Source organism: Dromiciops gliroides, chromosome 2 (assembly GCF_019393635.1).
Source record: "Dromiciops gliroides isolate mDroGli1 chromosome 2, mDroGli1.pri, whole genome shotgun sequence".
Taxonomy (NCBI): Eukaryota; Metazoa; Chordata; class Mammalia; order Microbiotheria; family Microbiotheriidae; genus Dromiciops; species Dromiciops gliroides.
This window is the reverse complement of record NC_057862.1, coordinates 183,437,093-183,464,328: the sequence shown is the minus strand read 5'-3', so window position 1 is coordinate 183,464,328 and position 27,236 is coordinate 183,437,093. Positions and strand designations below refer to the sequence as shown.

General features: G+C 39.8%; 1 protein-coding gene across 2 annotated transcripts; it reads left to right on the top strand.

Moving 5' to 3' along the window:
• The first annotated feature begins 12,913 nt into the window (after positions 1–12,913).
• Positions 12,914–26,836, top strand: GREM1 (gremlin 1, DAN family BMP antagonist). Of its 2 annotated transcripts, none has more exons than XM_043980132.1 (2): positions 12,914–13,226; positions 24,395–26,836. In XM_043980132.1, exon 2 carries the CDS (start codon positions 24,396–24,398, stop codon positions 24,948–24,950), a length of 555 nt encoding a protein of 184 aa, XP_043836067.1. In that variant the 5' UTR covers positions 12,914–13,226; position 24,395; the 3' UTR covers positions 24,951–26,836. The 2 variants fall into 2 exon arrangements, with proteins under 2 accessions (XP_043836067.1, XP_043836068.1); XM_043980133.1 differs by lacking the exon at positions 12,914–13,226 and adding an exon at positions 13,435–13,712.
• Positions 26,837–27,236: the final 400 nt, after the last annotated feature.

Genomic DNA, 27,236 nt, shown 5'->3' with positions numbered 1-27,236 from the left:
TTCTTCACACATGACTCTTCATCTTTCATTTTAGTGTCATGGTTCTGGTGGTCTCTCATGCTTGGGATGCACTCCCTTCTTGCCTCTGTCTCACAGAATGTGTCTCTTCCTTTAAAATGCAGCCCAGGAATTGTCTTCTGAATAAATGTTTTCTTGATTTCCTCAATGGCTGGTTTCTTCTCTCCCAACCTACTTCATATTTAACAATTGTGTATACATTTGTACTTATTAACTTTACATTTATAGACATACTTATCTTCTGTTTTAGAATGTATGCCTATTGTGAGCAGGGATTGTTTCATTCTTTGTACTTTTAATAATTTTTTTTACTATTTGTACTTTGTACTATTAATAAATATTATTATAGAATTATAAATAATATAATATTATTAATATTTACATGGCATCCAAAATAATATGTATGTATGTGTCTACATGCACATACACACACACACACACACACACACACACACACATATATATATATATATATATATATATATATACACACATGAACACCCAGGCTCCTCACATAGTCACTTCAGAACTGGCCAACTTCCATCTACTTTAGCACTTTTCTCATCTCCTTCCCTTTATTTCTCTCTCTGGCATACCCTCTCTGAATCCTTTCCTTACTCTACCTCTGTTCACTTTTCCCAAATTCCTACAATCAAACTTGTTTTTACACTACAACAGATTCACTTCCCCAGAATCAGTCTTTGATTCTATATAAACTCAAATTACAGTTGACCTTTTCCTTCTCACATAGGTTAATAAACTCTCTCAAGCCCTTCACACAAATGCTATTTGTCCATCTTTGCTCCTTCCTTTGTCACCCAGAAGCCAGTCTCCAAACATGGAAATCTCCAGGCTACTTCCTGATGCCCTTAAACAACCCCAGTAAATAACTGGTAAGATCTTCATGATTTTGATTGGTTGTGTTGAAATAATGTTGACATGACCTTAATTCCATGATATTTATCAGCATATACTCAGTAAATGCTTGAGGCAGATCTGGGATTAAAGTCTTTGGGGTTCTTTCCAGTCTGCTTCTCAGAACTTTTCTTTGAAAAATCTTGTGAAAATTCATCTAGATGATGCCCTAAAATTTATGATTCATGAGTATAGTCTTTGTTTTTAATGCAACTGACATAAACAGCTCCTCTAGTTAAAAAATTAATCTAACAAAATTCAAGACAAGAACTTATAAAATACACAAAGATTGTAATAATAGTTAACATTTATATGGAGCTTTAAGCTTAATAAAAAGTACATGGTATTATTACCCCTATTTTACATTTGAGGGAATTAAGTATGAAAAAGTTCAAGTAACTTGCTTATGGTCACATAGCTAGTAAGTGTCTGAGTCAGGATTTGAACTCAGGTCTTCCTGATCCAAAAATCCAATTCTTAGGCTACTATATATCCGAGAGCTATAGGGAAGAAACCCTTAGGAGAAGAAAACCTAACATTTTATTATTAATTTATTAGAAACATTTTATATATAAATGCCAATGTATCAAGGATTCATGATTTCCTCTCTGTAGAAATTCCCTCTACCCATGCAAACTGTGATATATAAGTCTATAAATCTTAAAGAGTTTTTTCAGATTCAGAGAAATTTTCCATAGTTACAGAGCTAGTGCAAGAGATGAGATTTGAACTCAGTTTTCCATGACTCCAACCTGTACTCTATTCTCTACACCAAAGTGCCTGTTCATAAACTTATGTGTGTGACTAAGATTTACATATTTCTTTCTTTGTATAGTGGTTTGGTGAAACTCTCAGAATGTCTTTATTTACAGTTATTGAAATATTATTAGAAAAATTAAGCTTTGATAAAGTTATATTTTGTAACTCCAAGATCTTCCCCCACCTCCCAGAATTTAGTCTATATCAGAGGGCAGGTTAGACAGAGGGTCTAATTCTATAATGGTTATGTTTGCTAAGATATTCTTTAATGCAAATCAACTCACAAATGTCTATTTGGTCAATGGTTAGGGTTGAAAATGATGAGCAAGGCAGACAGCTGTGCAAAGAAGACAGTGTCAGTGCAGCTGTCTGCAACCATTAATCGCCACTCCTGTCTCTGAGTTTAACAGATGTTCTCTTGACAGTAGTGATTGGGGTTGGAACCTGGCAGTCTGTGAGGCAGTACAGTAGGGGTCTTATGCCTGGATTTGTGGGAGAATAGAAAGAGTAAATATTAGGGGTGATGGAATATTTTCTGTTCTACTCATGTTTCAAGCACTGAGTTTGTGACAGCTCTGGGTTCCAATACTTTTCCATAGTAATATTAGCATTTTAGAAACTAATGACAAGACCCTAGAAAATGTAGCCAAAAACCTAGTCTATATGTAAGTATAATTAATGATAATACTATCTAGCAGTTATATAGCATCTACTCTGTGCCAGACACTGCATTGAGTACTTTACAAATAATATTTCATTTGATCCTTACAACAACTTGGGAGTTAGGTGCTATTATTATCTCCTTTTTCAGATGAGGAAACTGAGGCAAAGAGAGGTTAAGTGATGTTGGTAAGGATCACACAGCTAATAATTGTCTGAGGCCAATTGTCAGGAGGACCTGAGTTCAAATCTGGCCTCAGACACTCACTAGTTATATGACCCTAGGTAAGTCATTTAACCTTGTTTACCTCAGTTTCCTCATCTGTAAAATGGCTAGAGAAGCAAATGACAAATCACTCCAGCATCTTTACCAAGAAAACTCCAAATGGGGTCACAAAGAGATGGACATGACTAAAAAATTACTAAACAACCACATCTCCTTCCAGGAGATGCCCTTTTGATCACCTAGAGTTCTTTTCCTAAGCATAATAATACTTCTGTACTATTTAGCTGAGAGTATTATTGATTTTGTTTCTTTCTCTGATATATAGACATGAACTGTAAACTATATGGGGGTTGGGGGAGATGTTTGAGTCCAACTGATATGTTATAGATGAACTTTTTTTCTGAAATTTGTGCAAACATATCCATCTCAGAAAGAATGTGGCTCAGTTTAAATCATAATAATTTCCTCACATCTCATGGACATGATTCTAAATGACTTTCTCTTGCCTTTTTGATCATATCTCCAAAGGCACTATTGCTTGAGTATATATCCCAAATGCTTTAAGTTCACAAAGCTCTTTACAAACAATAGCAAATGAATGGTTAGTTTATATAGAACACACATGTATATCTCTGACGTAAGCAGCAAGGAGTCCACAGTTTACATTTTTGTCTTTTTTTAAAAAGATAAATCATATTCCATATGAGCGGGTCTTTTAGGCTAACGGTGGGAATGGAGAGTGTAGAAAGAATCTGCCCCTACCCCTTCTTTTTTCTATTTCTCTTTACACTGTTTCTTTTTATCCCGTACACACTTTTAAATCATGTTTTTAATACCCTTTGTAGACAGAATGAAGTAGAATATAAATTGTGTTTACCTATTTTAGAATAGGTTGTTGCTCAGCGACATACCAAGATAGCAAGAATGAGACAGATTCTTTGCATAATACCTTCTTTGTGAGCTAGAATTGAACCACTAGGTCTAGAAACAAATGATTAATCACAACCCAGCTTTAATGAGAGTGACCACAGTCTGTGAGGTCCCCAAAATCAAAGAAGACAAATGTGTCCAACAGTAGTTCTTAACCTTTTTTTCTGTCATGGCCCCTGGGGCGGTCTGGTGAAATCTATGGTCTCTTTCTCGTAATAATGCTACTTACATGCATAAAATAAAACACACAGGTTTACAAAGAAGCCCAAGTAATTTGAAACACAGTTATCAAAATATGTAAAAAAAAAAGTTCATAGACTCTCTGAAGTCTATACATGAACTCCTTGGATCTGAGGTCAAGAATCCCTTAGTTTACAGTACAAGGAGTAAAAATATAAAAGCAGGGGCAGCTAGGTGGCGCAGTGGATAGAGCACCGGCCCTGGAGTCAGGAGTACCTGAGTTCAAATCCGGCCTCAGACACTTAACACTTGCTCGCTGTGTGACCCTGGGCAAGTCACTTAACCCCAATTGCCTCACTAAAAAAAAAAAAAAAATATATATATATATATATATATGTGTGTGTGTGTGTGTGTGTGTGTGTGTATATATATATATAAAAGCAAAGCTATTTTCCTTCCTAAATATGTATCTGGTTAGTGAACGTCAGTGGCAATTTTGGACAGCATATAGGATGCATCCTTATTTTCTTGCCTATATCTTTGTACTCCTCTCCTTTGAGTAGCATCAGGTACACTAACCTTAGTGACCTTGGAATGATCAAATAAAACAATCCTGTGATTAACAACAGCAACTACAATGATGGTTAGGCTCAGACAGTTTTTAAACTAGATTCCAACATTGTAGGAAATCACAGAATGTTTGGCCAAGTGTTCAGAATTTCCTCTTTAAATAGAAAGCAAAGCCCCATGGGAGAGGAGAAAGCGTGCTGGTTTGGAGACAAAAGACATGGGTTCAAGTTCTGGCCCCACTATTTATTAGCCATGTAAACTTGACAAGACTTCTTGAAGTCTAAGTTTCTTTGTGCAACACTTTAGCCATCTGCATCAGGGTTACTGGGGGAAATAAGTGAAATGGCATATGTAAAGATGGGCCAATGTGGAGAGGTTGATAGAGTTCCTGACTTAGAGTTGGGGAGACCTGGATTCTAACCCCGCCTCAGTTACTTACTATCTGTGGATGAAGGAACAGACATTTAAACTCCCTCTTCTGTAAAAATGAGGAAAGTAATGCTTGTAGTGCATAGCTCATAAAGCTGTTTCACAGCTCAACCGAGATTATTTATATAATATTGCTCTTAATGAATGCTGTTATATATAGGCAGTGTGGTTAGCATTAAAGATACAATGGCGGGGCAGCTAGGTGGTGCAGTGGATAAAGCACTGGCCCTGGATTCAGGAGTACCTGAGTTCAAATCCGACTTCAGACACTTAACACTTACTAGTTGCGTGACCCTGGGCAAGTCACTTAACCCCAATTGCCTCACTTTAAAAAAAAAAAGATACAATGGCAAAGTGAAATAGTCCCTGCCCTCAAGGAGCTGACACTCTATCGGAAGAAATAATATGTACACATATAAGCAAGTACAACATATATACAAAGAAAATGTGGAATGATTTGGTTGGGGACCAGTGACTCTTCCCTCGACCAAATCCAGTCCATTACTACAATGTAATATCACATAGTGGATCAGAAGATTGTAGCTCTAGAGCTGGAAGAACCTCCTAGGCTATCTTGTCCAACTCTTTCATTTTATAGATGAGGAAATGGAAGCTCAGGGAAATTAAGGGATTTTTTCCGAAAGTTCACAAAGATAGCAAGTAGAAAGAACACTGGTAGGGGCAGCTAGGTGGTGCAGTAGATAGAGCACTGGCTCTGGAGTCAGGAGCACCTGAGTTCAAATCCAGCCTCAGACACTTAACACTTACTAGCTGCGTGACCCTGGTCAAGTCACTTAACCCCAATTGCCTCACTTAAAAAAAAAAAAAAGAACACTGGTTCTCAAGTCAGAGGACCAAGGTTTAACTCCTGATTCTTACATTAACTATCATATGACCTGAAGCAAGTCATTTCACTTTCCTGGGCCTTAGCTTCTTCATTTGTAATGTGAAAGATTTGGACTATATGGATTCTGGGATCCCCTTTGGCTCTGTATCTGTAATCTTAAAATATAAAATTTTAGATTCAGAAAGTGACATAAAGATGAAAGACAGATTATATGGTAGCTTGCCACCCCAAGATAATCATGGATGATCAGGAAAAGTCTAATGTAAGAGGTATATGAGGGGGAGGTGAGGAGGAAGTAAATCTCAGGCACAGAGATGGAAAGTGGAATGTCATCTGTGAGACACAATTTGACCAGGTTGGTTAGAATTTGAATGGGAATAATGTGTAATAAGTCTGGGAATACAGGTTGAAGTCCACCCACAGTTAGGGAGTCAGGACATAGAGGAAAATATAGCAATGGAGATCAAGAGAAAGTAGGAAAAGAACCAGGCTTCTCATGAAAACCCAGAGAGAAGTTTTGAGGTGGAAGGAGTGGTCAATAGTGTCAAATGTTGCAGAGGGCTGAGAAAAGAGCATTGTATTTGGTAATTATAAGATCTTCAGAGAGCGTAGTTTCAGTTGAGAAAAGAAGTCAGAGGCCAAATTGCAAGGGTTTGAGGGGTGTGTGAAAGGAAATGGAGGCAATAGAAATAGACAACTTTTTCTAGAAGTTTAAGTGTGAGAGGGGAAAGTGATACAGGATGTTGGCTTGAGGGACTGGTAGGATCAGCTGGATGTGTTTGTAAGGAAGGGACAGGAATGAAAGGATTGGTATCAGGGAAGAAGTTCATAGATACAGAGGAAATTTTTTTCCAGAAAAAGCCTGGAAGGGGTGGAATCAAGAGTTGAGATAAAGAGGTTGGCCTTGGTGAGGAGAATGAGTCAGAGACTAGAATAAAAAGAGATGTAGAGTAGGGGGAAAGAATAAGCTTTGAGTAATTGGCCTCTATTGTCTCAAAAAAAAAAAAAAAAACAAAACCATGAGGCAAAGTACTTTGCTAAGAGGAAAGGGGGAAAGAGTATTGTGGGAGTTTTGATGAGAGAAGAGAAAATCAGAAACAACCACTGAGGTGAATGGTAGATGATATTAGGTGTGTGTAAAGGAATAATTCTGATGTAGTAAAATCCCAGTTAAGATTAGATTACATAAAGTTGTAACAGATCCAAACAATGTGGTTTCTTGACTTCTACTGACATCCTTCAATGTCCATTGAGTAGGAGTAGACACAGATGGTACAGGTAATCTGAGGTTGTGGTTTGCTTAGGTATGAGTGGCAATAGGCAAGGAGGCAGGGATTTAACAGGAGAAGATAGTAGGAATTTGAAATGGTTATCTATAGGATTAATATTTGGAAAGGAGGAAAGCAAAACCAGAATGGAGCCTGGGAGAACACTGGGGGGCAGAGGGACTAGAGGTTCCCTTGGGGATAAAGAATAGGATTAGGAGAAAGAGGTTTAGAGGGAGATGGAATAATAGGAGGTTATTATGGGATCAAGGAATTTCAGAATTATGGATCATGGAAATGGAACATTTTGTAAACTTTAAAACATTGTAAGATATCAAGTATTATTAGTCATTTTGGAATGAATATGGTACTGATCCTCTGGAGTATTCTATTGAAGATCTCATGGAGAGAGAGAGACAGAGAGACAGAAAGATACAGAGAGAGACAGAGAGGCAGAGACAGACAGACAGAGACAGAGAGAGAGAACCATAGATTTAGATCCAGAGACCTTATAGACCATCTAATTCAACCCCTTATTTCTTGTTACTTTACAGATGAGGAAACAAGCTGAGAGATTACATTTATTTTAGACACAATGTCTTCCACATAGCATCTTTTAAGCAGAAAAAAATGGTGGAATGATCTATTCAAGTTCACCATGTCTACAAAAATGTCAATGTCTAAGCACAGGAGGACCTGAGTTCAAATCCAGCCTCAGACACTTGACACTTACTAGATGTATGACCCTGGGTAAGTCACTTAACCCTCATTGCCCTGAAAAAAAATCAGTCTTCTTACACCTGATCTATAGACTATTACTAGGTAATTCAATTCTCAAACCAGAGTGAAAGCACAGCAATATAAAGAGCAAAGTAACACGGTGATCAGTTGAAAATGACCTTTCAAATCAGTAGCCAAACTCAGATTAGAATGAAGGTATCCTGTTTTCAATTTGTATCTATTCATTGTCGTTGAGTCATTTCAGTCATTGGAATCTCCATGACCCCATTTGAGGTTTTCTTGGCAGAGATACTGGAGTGGTTTGCCATTTCCTTCTCCAGTTCATTTTACAGATGAGGAACTGGGTCAAATAAGGTTAAGTGACTTGCCTAAGGTCACATAGCTAGTAAGTGTCTGAGGCCAGATTTGAACTCTGGTCCTTTTGACTCCGAGACTAGTGCTCTCTATCCACTGTGCAACCTAGCTGCCTGCACTATCTATTTAGTAGTCCTAAAATGATTTGGAGAAAAAATGGTTAAGGTGAATTGTTAAGATGAATTTTATCTTGAATAAACCCACTTAAGTTCACTTGTGTCTTCACTCTAAATCTACTAAAAAACAGAAGGCTTAAACTTATTAGCATAGGCAAACTGGTTTGACCTTTCCATTCTGCTCCCCACCCTCACCCCAGATCCTTTGGTTTAGTTTCCTGTGCTTCAGTTCAATTCAGTTCCATTCCACAAGCATTTATTAAGCTTTCCCTGCAAGCAACTCATGGCTAGGCTGGGGATAGATACAAATAGAAAAATGAAAATTAATCCCTGTCCTGGTGGAGCTCATATTCTATTGGATCTTCCAACCATATCAGATCATTTTGGGTGGTTTCATTCAGTGTTTTCATTCATGTGGTTAGGAAACTCCCTCTATCCAACCAGAATAACAGGCATTTAGCAATTAAAAACCCTATAGAACTGAGGTGTGTTAGGGGGAAATATCTGGGAAATTATTACTTGCCCAGTGTCATATGCTAGTAATATCAGAGGCAGGATTTGCACCTGGGTCTTCCTGACTCTGAAACCTGCCAATCTAAGGTCAAAGACAACAACCCTAGAGTTGGGTTTTTTAATCATAAAAGTATTTTATTATTTTCCAGTTACATTTAAAGATAGTTTTCAACATTTGCTTTTATAAGATTTTGAGTTCCAAATTTTTCTCCCTCCTTCCCTTCCCTCCTCCCTCCCCAAGACAGAAAATAATTTGATATAGGTTATATATGTCCCATCACATTAAACATATTTCTGCATTAGTCATGTTATGAAAGGTGAATCATAACAAAAGGGAAAATCCTCAAACAAACAAAAAAAAGTAGAAACAGTATGGTTTATTCTGCATCCAGATTCCACAGTTCTTTTTTCTGGATGTGGAGAACATTTTCCATCATGAGTTCTTTGGAATTGTTTTGGATCATTGTATTGCTGAGAGAAGAGCTAAGTCTATCAGAGTTGATCACTGCACAATATTGCTGTTACTTTTATATGTTCTGGTTCTGCTCATTTTACTCAGCACCAATCCACTTAAGTCTTTCCAGGTTTTTCTGAAATCTGCCTGCTCATCTTTTCTTATAGCATAATAGTAGTCCATTACATTCATATACCACAATTTGTTCAGCCATTACCCAATTTATGGGCATTCCCTTGATTTCCAATTCTTTGCCACCACAAAAAGAGCTGCTATAAATATTTTTGTACATGTGGGTTCTTTTCCCTTTTTTATGATCTCTTTGGGATACAGAACTAGTAGTGGAATTACTGGGTCAAAGGGTATGTATGCACAGCCCCATAGCCCTTTGGACATAATTCCAAATTGTTCTCCAGAATGGTTGGATCCATTCACAAATCCACCAACAATGCATTAGTGTCCCAATTTTTCATAGCTTCTCCAACATTTATTATTTCCTTTTTTGTCATATTAGCCAATCTGATAGGTATGAAGTGGTATCTCAGAGTTGTTTTAATTTGCATTTCTCTAATCAATAGTGAGTTAGAGCATTTTTTCATATGGCAATAGATAGCTTTGATTTCTTCACCTGAAAACTGCCTGTTCATATCCTTTAACCATTTAACCTTAGAGGTTTTAAAGGACCTTTCATGTCTTTACAGTAGCCCTCTTAATGTTCGAATCTACTTCTTTAGCCCCAGAAAATCCTTACCTTTTAGTCTACTGCTTCACTATGCAAATAAATGAAATTGATGGCTATCCACATAGTTTGCTTTATGTCATAGGGATGAGTCTAGAGCAACATGTATATGGAAATTTAATCTGTTATTACAAAATCCCTTAGATATTAGTATTCCTTCCCTTTTGGGATTAATTTGTATTTCTTTGTCTAAATATTTTGTTTACTTCTCTATATACGTGTTGCACCCCGCTATTAGAATGTAATTTTAAAAAACATTTTTATTTATAATTTAGGGGTTCCAATTTTTATCCCTCTTTCTCTCCCTCCCCTCCTCATTCCCTGAGGTGGCAAGCAATAAGATATGGGTTATACATGTATGATTATGTAAAACATTACCATATTAGTAATTTTGTACAATAAAACTTGAATAAAAGAAAAAAATGAAAGAAAGTGAAAAATAGTGTGCTTCAGTTTGTTCCATCAATATCAGTTCTTTCTTTGGAGGTGGATAGTATGTTTCATCAGTAGTCCTTTTGGGATTATCTTGGATCATTGTATTGTTGAGAATAGTTAAGTCTTTCACAGTTCTTCATCAAATAATATTCCTGTCTTTGTGCACAATGTTCTCCTGGTTCTACTCACTTCACTATACATCAGTTCATACATGTCTCTCCAGGCCTTTCTAAAATCATGCTGCTTGTCATTTCTTATAGCACAATAATAGAATGTAAGTTTTTTGAAGGTAGGGTCTGTTTCATTTTTGTCATTATATACCCATCACAGCATAATACCTTGCACATAGTAGGTACGTAATATTTGTTGAACTAAATTGAATTTATGCACTCGTGTATTATCATTACTGAGCTCCACAATTAGAGTTTAAGCAAAAGATCTTTGGATGAAGAAGAATCATTAAACATCTTAAACAGTTTACTAGTCTTTAAAAATGAAATTTTCCTTCCTTTTTTTTCTTCATTCCCTTCCCTCCTTCCTCCCCTCAATTTCTTCCTGCCTCCCTGCTTCCCTGCCCCTCCTTTCCTTCTTTCCTTCCTTCCTTCTTCCTATCCTGTCTGTCTGTCACACATGTGCGTGCGCGCGCACACACACACACACACACACACACACACAGGCATCAAAACATTTTAAAATGACATTGTAATTAGGCAAAGACTTACTGTTAATGAATTGCTAAAATGTATCTACTTTGTTTCTAGTTTAAAGCCTTTGAGAACTGAATACAAACTATGGCGGCCTCTAAGGAGCTGGAAAGGATCCTAGAATGGGCCTTTCATGGACTGAATGTCTTTTGAGTAAGATTAACCTAGCTAAATTCAGAGAAGCTCATCAGTAAAGACCTCATGATGTAATAAACTAATTCTTTAGTCCTAGCAAAGTGCATAATATTTATAGGATGCACTTAAAGAAGAGATAATAAAAAGCATTATTCTCAAAGGTGGTAGGTAAGAGTGATCACTAGATAATGGATTTTTCTAGACACAATAATCACGAAGACTAAAAATGAGAGGGATTGTAATCTTTGTCAGTTGGGGAGAACACTGGCACCAGTGAGATTAGGTATCTTCGAAACATGGAAGAGTAGTTTATTTAATGACAGAATTTGGCTCCACATATTATACATCAGTCCAGTCCAGTGTAGGCTTTGTCTCAAGAAATTCTTGGTTAAATAGTCACACCCTCGTATTTTACACACACGTCTATGTTAACCACTCTCTTCGGATAGCTATTGGATTTTAAAGTGGTTTGACATAAGGCATCCATTCAGATGTTATAGTCCATATGTTTGTGGAAGTTGCTCATTCCAAGAAATGAATTTGGGAAAAAAAAAGATATAAGGTCATTAAAAACCATTAGGATTATTTTCTCTGACTAGATCAGCAGCAAGTTCCCTTTCCAAAAAAGGAACTTTCTCTGATTTTGTAATTTCTGAAAACTGATTCTTAAATCGTTCCTGTCTCACTTTTTTGGATAGATTTCATTGTGACAGATAAAGCTAATATTCAGATTTGCTTCTTTTTAAACATGCTTTTGCATAACTTTTAAATGTTTATCTACATCCAGGTTGATTGCAGATCAAGAAAAGTGGGCAATTTTTGCTTATGGGTCATGGCAGATACACACAAAACAATTTCCACAGTCTTCGGAATAACAGATTTTTGGTTTTTTTAAAGCCGACCAAATGAATGCAATTTTTTTCTTCTTCTGTGTGATATGGGAGTGGGATGGACGGGATAGGAAGATGTGGAAAGTCTTTACTTCAGTTTAAAAACACACATTCCAAAAAAACCTCTTCATGTACCTAGGAGGGTCTCACATATTAATTGAATGAATAATAATATAAGAGCACATAAATATCCAAAGACTAACAGCCTTTCATATTTTGCATTTCTGCGTATAACTTTTCTCAAGATTTTCGAGATTTAATTCTCTCTGCTACAGTTACCTGCTTCTCCATTAGTAAATATTTCCCTCTGTGAGGTCGACTAAATTTTGTCCCTTTGGGTTTTTCCTCCTCTTTCCCTCAGTACATCTGAAGGGTACCGCAAAACATCTGTAGCCTAGTCTGCATTTAAAAAGCTAGTCTGCATTTAAAAGAAACCCCTGGAAAGGAAAGTGAGGGGATGGAAGGAGAAATGTTGATAGGCGGATTAAGTGCTCCGAGGTCCTTGGTGTTTGAGTTTTTTTGGTAGCTAAGAAAGAGGGTCTTTGAGGTCCATTGCAAATCTGGGGGCCTAGAGTCAATCCCCTGGGATCCCCGAGCCCTCAGGGTCCCGCTTCCTCTGTTCGATCTTACGTTGGAAGAAAATAACCTCATCATCTGTCGTGACACAGATCTCTTCTATGAAGAGATAGCAACCGATAGGTTTGTAGGGAGCCACAAGGCAATGAAAGAAACCTCCGAAGGAGAGAAAGGCAAAGCTCTGGGGGCGGGGGAAGAGAAAATGAGGGGGGTGGGAAGGCTGGGGGATTTCCTACCGATCTTCCCCTTCTAACGGGAGCGGAAAATGTGATTTGCTGTGCATTCCAGGCGCGGTCCCCTGGGGTGACCTCTCCCCGCTGGCCCCGGCAGAGGGAGGGGGCTTTGGGGAAGGAGGAGAAAAGGAGGCGGGTTCGGTCTGGTAGGGGTCCCCGCTGGGAGTCAGGGAGGGGGTGAATGGGGAGGGGAGGAAGGAGGGGGACTCAGTAACGGGAAAAGGGGGCGGAATAGCGGGTCCGGACCGGGCGGCGCCTGGCCAATGATGTGGCGAGGCCCCGGAGCGCGGCGTTCAGCCGGCGGACATTTAAATGGGAGACGCCGAGATGCTGAGGCACTCGGCGCGCCCTCCATGGACTCGGGGGCCAATCCAGCAACGCAGCCACAGTCGCAGCTCCCAAGCTAACCCCGTGTGCAGCCCCAGGGGGGTCGGGGGGCGCGCAGCCGGCCCCTGGGGCAGTCCCAGCGACTCAGGAAGACTCCCAAAGCGCCTCGGTCAGGAAGAGAAGAGGAGAAAAAAGGAGGCTTCCGAACAGGTGAGTTGAGCCTGATGGATGCCACTGCCTGGTTGGGCGCAGACCCGACGAGGAGAGCCTTCTTATAGTGAATCTTGGGCCCTTCCCTTCCATCAGCTCAGCCCGCACCCTTCACTGTCTCCATGAGGGGATCCTCCTTCTTTGCTCTCCCGGGCTGAGGAGTCTGCTGACAGGCGAGATCCCAAGAACGAGCGCGAGCTCTTGAGAAGGAGCTGTCCCGAGCTGCAGGTTGCTTCTCTGCAGTGCAACCCGTAGAGGTCAAGCCTGGCCGGGAAGCGTCTCTTCCTCTTTCCTACACCTTACTGACTTCCTACCTTCCCAGACCTCCTTCTGCTCCCCTAAGAGGCGGGAAGAGACCCCATCCTTCAGGCAGAGAGGCTCTGGGGCGCCGCGGCCTTGACGTCTCATCTCCCTTACTGGAGAGGACTTCTTGGGGAGCAAAGGGGTCTTATTTTCAGATCCTGGCACAGAGGGGATTGAATCGGGGTGAGTTGTTCGGGGTGGGAAGTGGCGGGGGAGGAGAATGTGAGCTTCCCAGGTGTGCTTGTGCGTGTGTGTTTTTGTGCGTGTGATGTGATGTGATATGATGTGTGTGTGTGTGTGTGTGTGTTTTGTGTGTGTCCCCGTCTGCTCCAGTCTTCTATCTCCTACTAGTAGAGGCCAGTCTCCTAAGTTCTATTGGTCGGAGAAAGTGGAAGAACTGGGAGAGAAAGGAAAACCCGGGGTTCGTGCTAATGCAGTAGTCCCAGTGTGAGAATCCTTTGAGAGCCCTTTGCCTTTGAGCACCTAGTAAAAGGCGACTCTGCCTCAGGAGAGAGTGTGTGCGCTTCTAAACCGAAATGAGGCAGGAACTGCTAGACTCACAGAGTTGGAGACCCCAGGATCAACACTTAGACAACAGTAGCCCCTGCTCAGGTGACACTCCTTCCCTCCTTTCCCCACTGAACTGCTCACTCTTACTCTTACGTACACATTGGAAGGAGCTTTAAAAAGTTGTCGCTGCCGTCCCAAACCCCAGCTTCCCTTTTACCTTTCCCCCCTCAACTGTCACTCAAAAGGTGCAGTCGCCGCTCAGGTTCTCGATGGGCAGCCGGTGACAGGATCTGCGGGAAACACTCTGTGTCACAAGAAAGCCCTGAACTCTGGACGGTTTTTGCAATCCCGCACCCTCCCAGGGACCGGTCTTCTAGGAGGGCGCGATCTCGTTAAGCTTTTTTGCCTTTACAAACAACACAGTAGAAAGTTCAGTTGCCCTGGGGCTAATACAATGACTGCTGAAACTAATGTTCGCTCTGCCTAACCCATCCCCTTGTTTATTAGGAATTGGTGATTTTAAGAGTGGAGGTTGTCTAGCTGTGGAAAAACCTTCCAATGGTGCGCATCAGCAATTCTTTGATAATTTAGTTTTAGAAAGTTGCCTAATGTGCTGAGAAGTTACCCATGGTCACACAGTAGGAACCCAGCTCTTTTCTGACTCCTGAGCCTGCCCTCTATGCGCAGTGCCAGGCTGCCTCCTTAAAGTATTCATTTATGTTAAGTGAACATCAACGTGCCACCCACACCCTCCTTTCTGCATCATCTCGGAATGGGCTTTCAAACTCTATGTCTTAGCCGTGGGGTCTCCAGTTTGCCACTGGATATTGGAAGGGAGCACAGGCATCTTGACTGGACATAGAACACACACACACACACACACACACACACACACACACACAGCAGGCATCAGGCATAGAAATCGCTTTTCCTTAGGGAAGTTCACCTCCTGGTTGCAGAATCAGAAACGAATTGCTTCCCTGCTGGGGTCTGTTCTGTCCTTCCTTTGTTCTCACTTCAGGCTCTCTTGACTACCTTCTCTTAGAATCTGTAAGCCTTTTAATGACAACACGAACAACAAATCTCGGGAGTGTTTCACTGCTAAGACTTTGGTAAGTCTTGCATTGCCGAGGCCAGAATCGGTTACGGAATCTTCCGATTGAAGTAGCAAATCTAGGTGATGTTTGTGAATGATTCTTTCCCCCAAAGTGATGGTGCCAGGAGTTGCTTAAATCAACTCAGTGTTATTTTCCATTTATACTGCCCTATAGGCCCTAGAGGAGTACTTCTGTCTGCTTATACACATAGGTAAAACAAATAGTAGGGAAAAGGTTAAGATAACTCTTTAAAAGTGAAATGAACCCCAAGGATTTATCTGAAAACTTTCCAAAGTACCCAAGGAGGACCTAAAGAGTATTATTTGGATTCAGCTCCCATCTAGCACATAACCTAAAGTCTAAAGTTATACAGCTGAATGAACTAATTAATCTTCTCTGCCAAATTACTGTTTTATTATGAGCATGAAATTATATTTAAGACTTCTTCAGAACTGTGGCCACTTTAAAAAAGAAAAACCTTAATACTGCTGAGTTCAGCGTTTTGTTTTTGTATTTTGTGGGTTTGATAGTCTCAGGTTAATTATTTTCATCGCATAGCCTTTTTGAGGGAGAAACTAGGATCCAGCCTAGAGAAATCTAAAATTGATGGAAGAGCCAACCCTGTTTAATGAAAGGTTGTGGGGGCAGGGGGAGAGAAATAATAGGGTCTTTGCAGGCACTAACTATAGTGGCCACACTAGAGAAGAATAGAAACATGATTCATTTCCTCATCTTTATACAGTCTCTGACTAGGACTCAGGAGTACGGGGCTTTCAGGCTCTTAGCTCAGATCTGATTATGTATCACAATGTGGTTCTGATCTGCCTGTCTTCCAAATTGAAGCTCCCCTGTTAGAGAACTGTGCTAAAAATATATATGGGGGAAAGGGTGACATTTAAATTACATCTCCAGATTTTCTAACACCCCAGGATCAAAAGCAATTTATCTAGAAAAGTTACTTTAGCACCAAAGACATAAATTAAATATGTTGCAAGGGCATTTCCCTTTCTCTCTGCTTAAAGATTTTGTTTTATATATTATATATTTCATGCAATGTACTACTATACTACTACTACTATGTTATATATATATATATATACATACATACATATATATACATACATATATATATACATACATATACATATACATATATATACACATATATACTACAAACACAACTGCTCTAAGAGGTAATGCTGGAAAGTAGCATTGTCTACAATGAATCTTGTCAGGGAATCATGTCTCAGAAATAATTAATTTAGGACACTGGTTTGGAAAAAACCCAATGCCTTTATTTTAAGTGTTTGTGGGTTATGAGTGTCTGTGTTTGGGGGAAGGTGAATTTATAGGCTGTATGATAGGAATGAGTCATGAAGTTAGGTATCACCTTTGTTGCTTATATATTAAGAAGGATTTTCTATAGTATCCAGTCCTAGAGAAGTAAATTCATAGTGGATATATTTTTTCTTCATCAAAAACAAAGAAAATGAAAAATAAGTCTTATTCATTGAAGGTAGCCTGGTACAGTGGAAAGTGCACTGGTTCTAGAGAGAGAGAACCTGGGTTCAAATCCTGGCTCTGCTACTTACTACTTGTGTGCCCTTGGACTAGTCACTTAATCCCTTTGTTCCTCAGTTTTCTCATCTGTTAAAGGGGAGAGGGGTTAGGTTAGATGACCTTCTAGGCCCTTTATAGCTCTAAATAAATGATCCTAAGTGCAGTTTACCAACATTTACAAAACAATGCAGTTTTAAAGAAGAAGGAAAAAACCTCCAAGCCCATAATCCAAATAAGAAAAACTTGCCCTTGTATACACTACAAATTCAGTTATTCAAGGCCTCAGATCATGTACCCTAGCATAAGAGATCCATAATAACACAAAAAACTGTTATGTAGCATGAATTTACCTTGATCAATATTTTAATGTTTATACTGTTTATTAGACTATTTTTGCTCAACCTATTTAATATACCAATAATCCCATAAGTACCCTTGTGGCTTCTGATTCTGATTGTAATCTGGTCTATGCAATAGAGGGAGACAAGTGCAGCCTAACGGTTTCTTTTTGGTATCAGGATTTATTGGTTTGGGCACTTGTAACATACAGAGGATGGATGAGTTTCTGGTTCTTCATAGGCATTTTTTTAACATGTAATGTCAACTTTTTTTCCTTTGGTAAATTCAGTGGTCAGAAAATGCTAGATTATTTTATTTTATAATTCTCATTGTTAAATCATTATTTTGAGTTTTGATTAATTCATTTTAGCTCTAAAACAACAGTACACCCAACTCTTCCCCACTTTTACTCTCTGTCCTTCCCAAACTAAAAACCTGTGTAGAAAAGGATCAAATCATCCCCCCAAAAGTAGAATATAGGTGATCATCCCCTGCATTTTTTAAAGAAGGAAACGGAGAACAACTTGACAATAACTTTAAGGTATGTCTTTTCTAGGTCTCTTCCTGAAACGTTACTCACTGAGAATTACCCAAAAGCCTATGCACAAGCATCTGACCTCCTGATAGCTTTTCTCTACTGTATTTCTTATGTCAAACTCTCAAAAAAAATCAAACTAGATAGCTAGTGGAAAGAGGACTGGACTTGAAGTCAGGAAGACGTAAATTTTAATCCTGCTTCAGATACTATGCACAATTTACTTAGCCTCTCTCCACCTTTTTTCTCCTATGTAAAATCAGGTTAATAATAGCACTTACCTCCCAGAGTTGTTGTGAAGATCGAGTGAGAGAAAATTTGTGAAGCACTTTCCAAATCTTAAAGTGCTATACAAATGCTGGATATTATTATCATGAGTACGTGTGACACAGTCAGTCAAATTATGAAATGCTGAGAGAGCAGAGCAAAAAAGAAATAGCCCCAAATTCAGTAAAATAAAATATTCTGTCTTATATGGTAATAAAGAGCATTAGAAACAGGTTGTGCAAACTAGTTCCTTTTTTTTCCTTCTTGTTGTTCTTTAAGATCCAGAAGATTTTGCTCCTGAAGTCTTTCCAGTAGTTGGCACCCATCACCATGACCTGCAAATCAGCATATGTCAACACACATTAAGTGTCTTGCATGCAAACATTCTTTCTAAGTCATGAAGGGAAACTCAAGAAAAGGGTCAGGTAGAAAAGATATACTTTTAGTCAGGTTTTTAAAGAAATAGGAAGGGAGAAATACCTGTGAGGAATGATGAAAATGATGAATGACTAGCCCAAGATATAGAAGCTACAGAGATGGCTTTTCATGAAAATCTGACCAGATTTCATGGAATAATATTCAGTCAAGATCAACATATACTTCTTCTTCTTCTTCTTCTTTTTTTTGCAGGGCAATGGGGGTTAAGTGACTTGCCCAGGGTCACACAGCTAGTAAGTGTCAAGTGTCTGAGGCCGGATTTGAACTCAGGTACTCCTGAATCCAGGGCTGGCGCTTTATCCACTGCACCACCTAGCCGACCCTAAGATTGACATATACTTCTAATGTGTTGACAAAACTTGTTCACTGGAGTTCTGGTAATTGTTTAACATCTAAACCTCTAGAAAAAATTGTATGCATGACACGTTTAAATTCAATCTACCTTAACATTTTCTCCATTACTTTCTTAAGTCTAGACAATAAATAGAATGCAAAATTAAGCCCTACTTACTAGCATTTGCCAACTTCTGAGATGTAAATACTCACACTGAAAATTTAACAATTGTCTAAGTATGGGTGGAGTCTAGCACATTTCTGCCTTTAACTGACACAAAAGTGAGTTCAAAGGATCATAGAATCTAACCCAAAGAGCTAAAAAGTGACCTTAAGCACCACCAAATCAAGCCTACTAATTTTACAGATGAGGAAATTAATACCTAGAGAAGTTAAATGACTTGTCTAAAGTCACATTCTATTTAACTTTGCTACTAGAATAATGATCTCACTTGGTTATAAAAGTGGATAGTATAATGAATGGAAACACTCAGAGCACCTATGGTTCTCATAAACAATGGGAGGTCCACTGGTAAACATAGTGACCATTCATCCAAAACCTATTTTGGGACATCATTGTCATCAATAATTGTTGATCACTTACTACTGTATACAAGACACTCTTCTAGTTCTTCAGGATACTAAGATGAATCAATAGCATTTGTTAAGGTATTTATTACATATGATTATGTATATAAAATATTACATATTATTATATACTCAAGATACAAAGATAAAAATAACACATTCTCATGGACCTTAAAATTTAATGGAGGGGATATGACTCATAAGTCTTATTGGTCCCCCTTCACATATACGTTATTTTAAAAATGCAAAGTGTTGGGAAGAAGAGTTGGAGGATAAGGAATGGTGGATATGGCAACTAAGAGCAATGGGAACGGGGCAGCTAGGTGGCACAGTGGATAAAGCACTGGCCTTGGATTCAGGAGGACCTGAGTTCAAATGTGGCCTCGGACACTTGATACTTGTATGACCCTGGGCAAGTCACTTAACCCCAACTGCCTCACAAAAAAAAAAAAAAAGAGTAATGGGAAAGTGAACTCCAACTCAACAGAGGCCAAGTTCAAGGTTCCATGTTTTTAGTTACAGTTAACAGCATTGACTCCTTTTAATCTAACAGAGATATAGGGAACAGAGCTTTCAACAGTCCCTTCTTCCCCTACTCTTCAGAGTACAATTGGCCTCCAGGAAACAGAGATCTTGGTTGATTGAAATATTTGAAGTTGGCCTTTGCTCCTGTCTTAACAGCTATTTTTTTTCTTTTTTTTTTTTTGTGAGGCAATTGGGGTTAAGTAACTTGCCCAGGGTCACACAGCTGGTAAGTGTCTGAGGTCGGATTTGAACTCAGGTCCTCCTGACTCCAGGGCCGGTGCTCTACCCACTGCGCCACCAAGCTGCCCCTTAACAGCTATTTATAATGTTTAAGAATTCAAATGGTCCACACTAAGCACTTAAGATCTTTAAAGTTAGCAGTAGTTATGTTTTTTTAAAAAGAAAAAAATTATAGTAATTGTTTTTAATCTAATAAATCTGTAATTTTTTTTTAATTAAGAAAAAATAAAGCCCCCCCCCCCCCCCCCCCCCCCCCCCCCCCCCGGCCAACTTCCCCTCTGGCTTGGCTTATGGGACATGTGTGCTCCCATAGGAAGAACAGAGCCTGTCCAAATTAAAATTAAAAACCACATTTGGTGACTTTTATATAGTATTTGACAAGTGAAACATGGTTTTGAACTTACTGCTTTCTTTTTGGCCCCATGGTAGTGAATAAAATGACTTCAATTAGAAAATAAAACCCACAGAATTTGGCCTAAGACCAGTTCATAAAACTAATGGACTTTGGAGTTTCCTTAGAAAAAGTAAGGCATACTTTGGGAGGCTGGCCAGGCTAACAGAGACATTTCTGGGCTGAAAGTTAGAAATCTTGCACACTATTATGGGCTTTGCCACTGGTTTACTCTGTGTGGTGGATTTATACAAACCATATTGCCTTGCTGCCTCATGCTTTCTCCGTAAAATGGGGATGAGAAAATAGATCTTTCATGTGTCAAGGAACGAGATACTGCCAATTCATTTGCATATTTTTCTCTTATATTGCAGAGAAAAAAATTTAAAATTTTCTCCACATAATTTCATTTGACTTTATCACTCCCACCCCACCTTGATTTGAAACAGTGGCCACTATAAAATAGAATTCTTTAGGGGGAAGCTAGGTGGCACAGTGGATAAAGGCACCAGCCCTAGGTTCAGGAGGACCTGAGTTCAAATCCAACCTCAGACACTTGACACTTACTAGCTGTATGACCCTGGGCAAGTCACTTAACCCTCATTGCCCCGAAAACAAATAAATAAAATAGACCTCTTTCAATAGAAACACTTTCTTCTTGTGAAGAGACAAAGGATTAAATTAAAGGAGCCAGTCCATTGCCTACCATGGGATGAGTGGGGAGACCTTGTCAACACTTGTTCATTTACTCTAGTATACCCCTTCATTCTCTTCCTTTTTAAAGTCATCCTCTTTTTTCTACTTCTACTGTGCTGGTTGGATTCCTCAATCCACCTGCCACTGTGTTGGGAGACCTGGGAAGATTCTGGTTGTGAGTATGGGCTATAACAGCTACTTAGCCCTTCTTAAGACATGACTATTTATTTTTGGTAAATCAATTACCCTCCTGGCCTCAGTTTCCTTTTTTATAAAATGATGGACCTGCATTGGATGATTTCTGAGATCCTCTTAATCTCTAAGTTCTATGAATCTATTTTCTTCCCCTTGAACAAGTGCTCTCTTATGAGGCACCTGGGTGGTGAAGTAGATAAAGCACCATACCTTGAGTTAGGAAATCCTCAGTATAAATCCATCCTCTGACATTTACTACCTGTGTGATACTGAACAAGTTACTTAATCTCATTAGCATTTTTTTTTGTGGGGCAATGAGGGTTAAGTGACTTGCCTAGGGTCACACAGCTAGTAAGTGTCAAGTGTCTGAGGTCAGATTTGAACTCAGACCCTCTTGAATCCAGGGCCAGTACTCTATCACTGCACCACCTAGCTGCCCCACTTAATCTCTACCTGCCTCAGTTTCTTCATCTGTAAATGAGGATTATAATAGCCCCTATCTCCCAAGGTTGTTGTGAACATTAAATGAGGTAATATTTGTAAAGCACTCTGCAAACTTAAAAGCACTGTGTCTATCCTAGCTGTTATCATTAAAAATATCCTCTATTGCAAAAACCAATAAGTAACATAGCCTGGAATTGGGCGTCCGAATGATGAACTGGACTGGGATCCAGGTATCTGCAATGGAGTCTCTGGTATGGAGGCCTGGGGCCATCTCTTGTGTTCCTTTGCTGAAATGGGCAGTGACTGGTTTGAATTTTATTTTAGATACTGGCGCCGTACTGAGTAAATAACACAGACTTCTAAGGGTTGCTGAAGTACAAAGTATATTTGCCCGGGAGACGGAACAGTTCTGGCTCAAGTCATTTTGGTCTCTGGAGAAAATATGCACTGTTTTAACACTAGATCTTTTAGAAAAAAAAAACACAAGTTTTTTTTAGGACAAAACAAAGAAATTAATTATTTTTGGGGAAAAATTTTGCTCTGTTCAAGTAACAGCGATGTTGTAATACAAACTGACAAAAGCCAGGAAATCCAAAGTCAGAGCTGGAGTGAAAATGTCACATTATTTGCTTCAAGTTTGAACTTCCCCCAAAGTATTAGGTCGTGTCAGAATCTTAATACTGTTTTATTGATATATGGTTTTATATTTGATAGCTCCTGCTTGTAATTCAACCATTGTTCTTAGGGTTGAAAGACAGTATGTTCTTTGGGCCTGTGGAATGTGTGTTTTTTACACATTTTATTCTCTTTTGGATAATTCCTACATTTATTGGATTATAGATTTAGAGCCGAAGTAGATCTTAGCTATCTAGCCTCTTGATTTTACAAATTGGAAATTAACACTCAGAAAGGTGAAGTTACTTACCCAAAGTCTTAGAGGTAGTAGATAAAAGGGCCTTGATTTGAATCCAGGCCCTCTGATTCAATACTCTTTATTACACCACACTGCTCTATATAGAATGTGACCCACTGTATTCTTGTGCAGGGAGTGGGAGGAAAATTTTAAAAGTAACCATTCTATTTTCACTGGTTGCTTCTCATGTGTAAAATTTTAAAGACAGGGCAAAATAAGAGTAGGGGTAGGGAGATAGAGACAGACAATGATAATCGACAGCTCTTTTCTGAGGTTAGGAAACCAGTTGAGGGAAATAATAACTGATAGCTTTCTAAGGTTCACAGAACACTTTTCAGATATTATCTCATTTGAATCTCACCTAGTGGGGCCAGTTACCATAGACGTTATTATCTCCATTTCACAGATTAGGAAAATGGGTCTCTGGAAGGGTGAATGATTTGCCAATGAGGACACAGTTAGTAAGTGTTAGAGCTAAGATTCAGACCTATATCTTCAAGTTCAGTTCTCTTTTTGGTATACCACCCAGCCTCAAGAGAAGAAGTGGTATAGTGGCCTTGAGCAAATATCATAGTTGGCTTTCAGCTTAAGGCAAGTTTGTAAACTGAGTCTGGAAGGCATAAAATAAACGAGAAATCATCGCACAGTTTTCCAGCTGGAAGAGGCCATAGAGATCATCTGTTTTATAGATGAAGAAATGGAGACGCAGCAATATTAAATGATTGTCCTATGGGCAACCATAAGCTAGTTACTGATAGAACTAGAACAGGATCCCATCTCTCCTGACTCCCCAAACTGGAATTTCTCTTATGAGACATAGTCTAGCCACACAATCTAGGATTCTGGGTTCTTAAAGAATTTAAGTGATTTGCCTAAGGTTACTCAGTAAATTAGCAGCAGAACCTAAAGGAGAGTTCCTGACTTCAGTACCAGTGGTCTTTCTGTCTAGCACACTCCTTCTCTCCCTACCAGTTGCCTTCCCCTCACTCTCAGAAAACTACATTAATGGTACCATGGATGAAGCGCTGGATCTAGAGTCAGGGAATCCTGAGTTCTAATCCTGTCCCAGGTGTTTACTAGCTGTGTGATTTGGTGTAAGTCATTTAAGGTTCTCTCAGCTTTAATTTCTTCATTTATAAAATGAGGATTTTAATAGCACCAATCTCACAGGGTTGTTTAGATTGATAGAGAGATAGATAGATAGAGAGAGAGAGAGAGAAAGAGAGAGAGAGGTAATACATATTAAACATATATGCCAAGTACTAAAGATACAAATTTAAGGAAAAAATAAAAATAAAAAGGTAACCCCCTACTCTCAAAGAGAATACACTCTAATGCAGGGGAGACAACACATATAGGGAAGATGGAAAGGGAGTTCTTGAAGATTTTGAGATAAAGTCGAGGGGGTGGAATGACATGAGTGAGGCAAAAGTGAAGTGAAGCATGATGGGGATCCTTCCTAAAATGCTGGTCCTGTGGGAAAGGAGTCACCAATGAAAAGAGCAAGGTCAGAGGGGAAGGTTTCTTCAGGGAGGCAAGTCAGTAGGCCAAGAGAAGGAGGAGAAGGAGTCTGGAGAGTAAATCCAGGCATGAGTGAGCATCGATTTCACAAGGGATGTTCTAAGGCTCAAATGACATCATATGTGGAAAGTGTTTTACAAACTTTAAAGGGTTATATGAGTGTTAGCTGTTATTGCTTTAGTGCCCCATGGGATAGCTGTGGTAATTCTTTTATGTTCCACGTGAGAATAATAATTGCATTCTCCTTTCTGTTTCTTCTTTCCTTTATGTCAGGATGGGTCGAACAGCCTACACTGTGGGGGCTTTGCTTCTGCTCTTGGGAACCTTGCTGTCTGCCACCGAAGGGAAAAAGAAAGGATCTCAAGGTGCCATCCCACCTCCTGATAAGGACCAGTATAATGACTCAGAGCAGACTCAGACTCCCCAACAGCCTGGATCCAGGAACCGGGGGCGGGGCCAGGGTCGGGGCACTGCCATGCCTGGGGAGGAGGTGCTGGAGTCCAGCCAGGAGGCCCTGCATGTGACTGAACGCAAATACCTGAAGCGGGACTGGTGTAAGACACAGCCTCTCAAGCAGACCATACATGAAGAGGGCTGCAACAGCCGTACCATCATCAACCGCTTTTGCTACGGCCAATGCAACTCCTTCTACATTCCCCGGCACATCCGGAAAGAGGAAGGCTCCTTTCAGTCATGTTCCTTCTGCAAGCCCAAGAAATTCACCACCATGATGGTTACCCTCAATTGTCCTGAATTGCAGCCACCAACCAAGAAGAAAAGGGTCACCCGGGTGAAGCAGTGTCGCTGCATATCTATTGATTTGGATTAGGTCAAGGACACCAGACCTGCCCTAATGACTCAGCCCCAGATGTGCACAGTGCCAGGGCAAAGGCAGCTTGGCACTTCCTATGCTCAAATCCCAGATGCAAGAAGAACCAATCACTGCCTCTTGGCACAAACATGCATGTGTGTATTTGTCTGTGCAATGGAACATTGCATGCATGTCCAGAGGCACCATGGGGGATAAAACAATCTCTTCTGGAGGGCACTTCTTATTATGTAAAGAGTATCTGTTGCACTTGGGGATGATGCAGATGACCCCAATCCCTGGCAACTTCCCTGAGGCAAATCACGTCAGGCAGGGATGTTGTCTTGCTTTGCCCCTGCCTTCAGTGCGCCTTCTTAGACATCTAAGATTCTATTCAGAATGAGTGTTGCATGGACAGTGGTTACCCTGGGCTTTATTAGTGGAGTACGGGAAGGGACCTGCTTTCAGATCTGCATTTGACATAAAAAAGTGATTTCAGAAGCTCCTTCTCCTCACCAGCCCTTCCTTTCAACTACTTTTGGTCCATGCCCCCAAAACCAGAATCAATAGCTGTTTCAAAACCAGACTCCTCTCTGTTAGCTATCCCTGTTGTCTTCTTACAATGGTCTTTATGTATTTTGTTCTTTGCGAAAAATACTCCAGATGATAAAAGGAGGCTTGGATTGCCAAGAAAATGGAGTTGAGAGACACTGAGGGCATAGTAGTAGTCTAAGAGGTAGAATTTAGGGGTAAGGCCCACATGAGCTTAGCAGGATTAAGGTAGGGAGTGTGCAGGGAACTGAACATGACAATAATGTAAAATCATCCTTTGGAGAAGAATTTTTTTCAGCGTGAAACAGAACCTAGTGAAGCAAGCACTCAATAAATGTCTTGCATAACACCTTCAACTCTGTTGTACATTTTGAAATGGGACTGAATTAAATATGGCAACCTTAACCCTGATTTTCTTGACATTATTTGTAGGGGACCAAATTTTCAATTTGGCACTTCCCAACCCAAGATCAAATTTCTATCTTGTTATTTTTTTGAGCCCACTAATTTTGGGGGGGGGGGCGGAGCAACAAGGGTTAAGTGACTTGCTCAGGGTCACACAGCTAGTAAGTGTCAAGTGTCTGAGGTCAGATTTGAACTCAGGCCCTCCTAAATCCAGGGCTGGTGCTTTATCCACTGTACCACCTAGCTGTCCCCCCACTAAAATTTACAATATATAAAAAGAACTAAATCATTACTACCCATCCCTGCCCCTCACCCTGTCCCGTGTCCCCACAAATACAGGACTTAAAGTCTTCTGAAAATTAAATCATTATGTTATTGTTAACTCAACAAGAACTGTGCTAGGTGCTGGAGATACAAAGGCATAAATAAAATAGACCTTTCCCTCAAGGGGCCTATGTTCTGCTACTTAATAGAATCAGTCGTAATGGTTTGGAAGCTGTTCACAAGGTTGGGGTCTATAGGAGATGCTGATTACGCTCAATCCAGTTCCCAGACTGAAGATTTTTCTCTAAGATGGAGGAGCTCTTGTGGTCTCAACACTGGGGTTGGCTTTAAAGTGTCACCTCTTTCCCCCTACATTTCATGCCATGGAGTCTGACCTACTAACTAACTAGGCGAGTTTGATAGATATTTACCACCACTTATTCAACTCATGAAAAAAGGATCCCCAGCCTGTACTTTCTCCCAGGGTAAATAGCCTGGTTTTCTCAGAGAATAAGGAAAAATATCACCTAACACCAATTGAAGTTGACCTCGGTTATCAGTTAAGTTATTTTTCAGTCATGTCTGAACTTTTCTGACCCCTTTTGGGGTTTTCTTGATAAAGACATTGGAGTGGTTTGCCATTTCCTTTTTAAGCTCATTTTACAGATGAAGAAACTGAAGTAAATAAATTTGTGACTTTCCCAGGGTCACACAGCTAGTAACTGTCTGAGGCCAGATTTGAACTTGGGAAGATGAGTATTCCTGACTCCAGGCCCAGCACTCTATCCACTAAACCAACCTACCTGCCCTCATTAGCCTGCCATTTCTAATTATTGGTCCTGAGCACATAAGTAACAAACAGTAGGCAAGGCCAGATGTAAGATACAGATATTTTCAGAATTTTGGGAACCAATCTAAAACGGCCTCTCACCACCACCCTGGCTCCTGGGGATGATGAGAAATGTTGATCAGACCTGATTCCCCACATAGAGCTCAGATCTGGTACTTTTTTTTTTTAAAGTTATGCTTTTATAGAGAAAATGGCATAGAAAAAGCCCTTTAAAAGAAGACTCAATCATCTTTCTT

Coding starts and splice junctions, on each gene's coding strand:
- GREM1 (XM_043980132.1), top strand. CDS start 24,396: ATGGGTCGAACAGCCTACACTGTGGGGGCTTTGCTTCTGCTCTTGGGA.